This window comes from Solanum tuberosum, unplaced genomic scaffold (genome assembly GCF_000226075.1).
Source record: "Solanum tuberosum cultivar DM 1-3 516 R44 unplaced genomic scaffold, SolTub_3.0 scf00118, whole genome shotgun sequence".
Classification (NCBI taxonomy): Eukaryota; Viridiplantae; Streptophyta; class Magnoliopsida; order Solanales; family Solanaceae; genus Solanum; species Solanum tuberosum.
In genome coordinates this window covers 675,182-679,200 of record NW_006239043.1, presented here as the reverse complement: position 1 = coordinate 679,200, position 4,019 = coordinate 675,182, and the positions used below count along the sequence as shown (strand labels likewise).

The window sequence follows — 4,019 nt, the reverse complement described above, 5'->3', positions numbered from 1 at the left end:
CCCCCCCCCCTCCCCGATTCGATGTACCACCACCCAAGAGAACCACCATGGCCAATTGGATGTTACTGGCTTCTTTGTATTAATGACAATGGGGGAGGGTGTAGAAATTTTGGGTGGAGCTTGGTGTTAAGCAGGTGTTTTTGCTTTCATTGTCAGTGGAAACAATCAACAAACAATTCTTAAAAAAAGAAGAAGAAAGAATAGCTACTAGTGCTTTTACATCTAAATGAAGTTTTGTATGAATTTCCCTTGAGGTAACTGTCTTATAGAGTTTAATTTTCTTCTCATTCTTGATTATTAATTCAGCACGGAGGTTCCACCAATGCCTTTACATCTTCTGAGCACACCAACTTTTACTTCGATATCAATGCAGATTGTTTTGAAGAAGCATTGGACAGGTATGGATTTAATTTCTCCTTATTATCTTTGAAAGAGTATCTATGAAATGTCTTATGGTGTTTCATTATATAGATTTGCGCAGTTTTTTGTCAAACCGTTGATGTCACCTGATGCTACAACAAGGGAAATAAAAGCTGTTGATTCTGGTTAGGCTTCATAATTTATGCATGTTGATGCATTCAGTCCCGTAAACATTAACAACTGCTGATTGCTCTTTCTTGTCATGTGCCTGTGGCAACTTGCTGAGTCATCTCAGAGAACCAAAACAACCTATTATCCGATGGTCACAGAGTGTACCAGGTATTTATATGGACTCATAAGCCAGCTTTAGGCTTCCTTTGGTACTTGTGATGATTCCTTGATGACAGAGATAGATGAAGTTGAACTGTGTGATCTCATCAGCTCAAAGATTAAACTATTAGAGAGGGGATATTGTCATTTATTTTTTTTAGGTCTTCACACACCCTTTTATGTACGAGCATGATTCTATCATTAGGGACAAGAAATATTCTTCTAGTGGATGGTGGTTTGGCTCGAGTGCAGGACCTCTTGCCTACTCAGATACCATATTGAACTGTGTGATCACATGTCTAACAACTTAAGTTATTGGTGAGGGACCTTTCTATTTATTTACTTTAGATCTGCAACAATGTATAGGATTACCTGGTCCTTTATCCTCAATAAGGATATGCTGAATATTGTTCTAAGATTTTTTGATTTCTGAACTTGTTCCATGCTATGACTGTTTCTCTCTCTTATCTTGTGTATCTTGAGATTGTACGTTTGTTACATACCTGTTAGAGCCGTGTTGTTTACACTTCCAAATTTTTGTTTTTATATCTTTTGGAGTAAAGAACACCCTTCTTCATTTTGCATTACTTTCTGTGCAGCTTCAGAAACATCTGAGCTCAAAAGATCATCCATACCACAAATTTGGCACAGGTTTGTTATTCTATGTGTAATGTCTTCCATTTGACTTGACTACATGGCTTGCAATCTAATTTTGGCTTACCTTAAATCCCTGTTTAGCTAACTTGTCTAGTGTCTACTGCTGCACCTTTCTCTGATTTGTCCTTTTCAGAACATCAATGCTGTAAATGCAGTATCTTTGGGTTTCGGATAAGCCCGAGTCTTGGACTAATTTTACTTAAACACTTCTTTTGGATAAATAATTTTATACGCAAAAAGAAGTCTTACTCTTTCAACACTAGTAGACCCTCTACCTCTTATTCCCCTGCTTTACTATACTCTAAGATAAAACATTATGAGGATTGTGTGATTTCATTATTTCCCCACATAACTAAAAGGAACTATACTTTTGGGTTAGGCCGTAGAGTTTACAGATCCATTTTAGTGCAATCTATTGTGAATAAATTTTTCATCTTATTGATAAAAGAGAAGTTCGGTTGAAATTATTCACTCCTTTATTTCAATCAATTCATTATTTTGGTTATCAAAAAACAATATTTACTACTTCATAGCCTATTTTGCTATCATTGATATTGAAACTACTTGCCTGGTCAATCAAACAGGTATTAAGAACTCCCTATATTATCAGTTTCTCTTCTGGAACTGAGAGCACCTCTACATTTCCTTCTTCTTTGCTGCATACTCTCAGTAACATTGACAATTTTGCCACTTATCTGTAGGTCATATTATCCAGTATCATCTTTTGGGCCTCATTGCTTTCGTGATATTACTTTTCTGTATTGGAGAGAACAGGAGGTTACTCTATCTCTGTTGCACATTGCTTCTTTTGACATTTATAAACATTTGATTCTTGCACAGGTAATTGGGATACCCTGGAGGTGCAGCCAAAAGCAAGAGGGTTGAATACAAGGGAGGAGCTTCTCAAATTTTATAAAGAAAATTATTCAGCCAACTTGATGCATTTGGTTGTTTATGCAAAAGGTAGCCGGTTGATTTCTCTTTTCTTCCTTATAAATTATTGTTGTGGAATATCATCTACTAATTTTCTCTTTTAAAACACTCAGATTGCCTTGATAAAGCTCAGACACTGGTACAGAGCATATTCCAAGAAGTTCCAAATACCAATAGAAGTTACTCCCCTGTTACTGATCAGCCATGCAAATCAGAACATCTTCAGGTGCTCAAATAGGTGTAGAGGTCATAAATTTGACACAAAAGTTCAAAAATAAGGGCTATGTTCTAGCGAATCTCTTTTCTCTTGCCCCTTTTGTGTTGGCTGGATTGAAAGGTGTTTTTTTTGTGGTACAAAGATTAGCGGCAAGACAAGTAAGGGAGAACGTGTTTATGATATGGGGTCTTACGATTGATAATTTTTACTGTGCTTATGATTTATCAGATAGATTTTGGAATTTGTGAGAAATGAATGGTTTTTCCTATACATGCATTTGATTTTATCTGCACCATACTTTCAGAGAAGAGAGCTAAATTTCTGATTGTTTCCTACCACCACTTATCATCCTTCGAGATCTAGCTTAATTGGCTTTGGTGGACAACGCATGAAAGAAACTGTGAGCCCTTTCCTTGTGTCCATGTACTTGTGATGCAATAAGATGTCACCTAAGCTTAACAAAGCACTCAATTGTCATATATTATATACTCGGCACTGAGTTGACATATCAGATATATTCTGTACGTTTTTTAATAGAAGCTCCTGCTGGATTATTCCAAGACCTGCTACTCCTTAATCTCAAAGAGAAGTCTTATTGATGAAGCATGAATTATGCCAAATTTTCTAGGAGTGGGTTGAAACTTCCCATTTTCATTTTTCATTTTTCATTTTGGGTAGGGGTGTCAGAAATGCGCTAATAATCTATGTTCTTCTCTCTTCTATTGCATTCTCTTCATTATTACAAAGACATTGTTGTCCTATGCCTATGATTCTGTACTCTTTGTTACACAGATTCTAGTCAGAGCTGTTCCAATAAAACAAGGTCATAGTTTGAGGCTCGAGTGGCCAATTATTCCAGACTTAACTCATTACAAGGAAGGGCCTTCACTCTATTTGAGTCACTTGATTGGACATGAAGGAGAAGGATCCTTGTTTTATATCTTAAAGAAGTTAGGTGAGTTCTCAACATAATCGTTCGAAATTCTGATTCTATTCCACCAGACATTTGTTATGAGGCACTTATGGTGCCCTTGAGTTCAATTGCAACAATATGCAAAAATAGTGAAAACACATAAGTATGTTGTTTACAAGCCATTGAGTGGTTGAGATATTTTCATCAATTCTATCCAAAGTAACCTTGCAGGAGGCTGTGTATAGTATGCCATCAGCAATAACTATTGCTCTAAAGAACGAAAATGTTTTTTATCTACCATGATAAGTAGCTAGAGGATTGATGTAATGTTAATTACATCTGATAATCCAACCTCTCTCTCTCTCTCTATTACTCTGGAAGTGGGGCACACGTTGAAGTTAGAATTCCTTGTTAGTTGTTAGGACTCAAGTCTCAACTCTCCAGACTGTTTCTAAGTACTTAATGCTGTTTATCTCTGCAAATTATTGCAGGTTGGGCAACAAGCTTATCGGCTGGAGAGTCAGGCGGCGGTCATCACTTCTCCTTTTTTGAAGTTTATATTAGTCTGACTGATGCTGGGCATGGTTAGTTCCCTCATGTCCCCACTCC

General features: G+C 36.8%; 1 protein-coding gene across 1 annotated transcript in view; it reads left to right on the top strand.

Moving 5' to 3' along the window:
* Positions 1 to 4,019, top strand: part of LOC102606094 (zinc-metallopeptidase, peroxisomal-like) — a 24,182-nt gene that overhangs the window by 6,068 nt on the left and 14,095 nt on the right. Inside the window, exons 4-11 of the mRNA XM_006350129.2 lie at positions 307 to 398; positions 472 to 545; positions 656 to 699; positions 1,290 to 1,341; positions 2,188 to 2,310; positions 2,394 to 2,506; positions 3,290 to 3,452; positions 3,902 to 3,994. Coding sequence (XP_006350191.1) covers positions 307 to 398; positions 472 to 545; positions 656 to 699; positions 1,290 to 1,341; positions 2,188 to 2,310; positions 2,394 to 2,506; positions 3,290 to 3,452; positions 3,902 to 3,994 — 754 coding nt within the window. The remainder of the gene's footprint in view (positions 1 to 306; positions 399 to 471; positions 546 to 655; positions 700 to 1,289; positions 1,342 to 2,187; positions 2,311 to 2,393; positions 2,507 to 3,289; positions 3,453 to 3,901; positions 3,995 to 4,019) is intronic.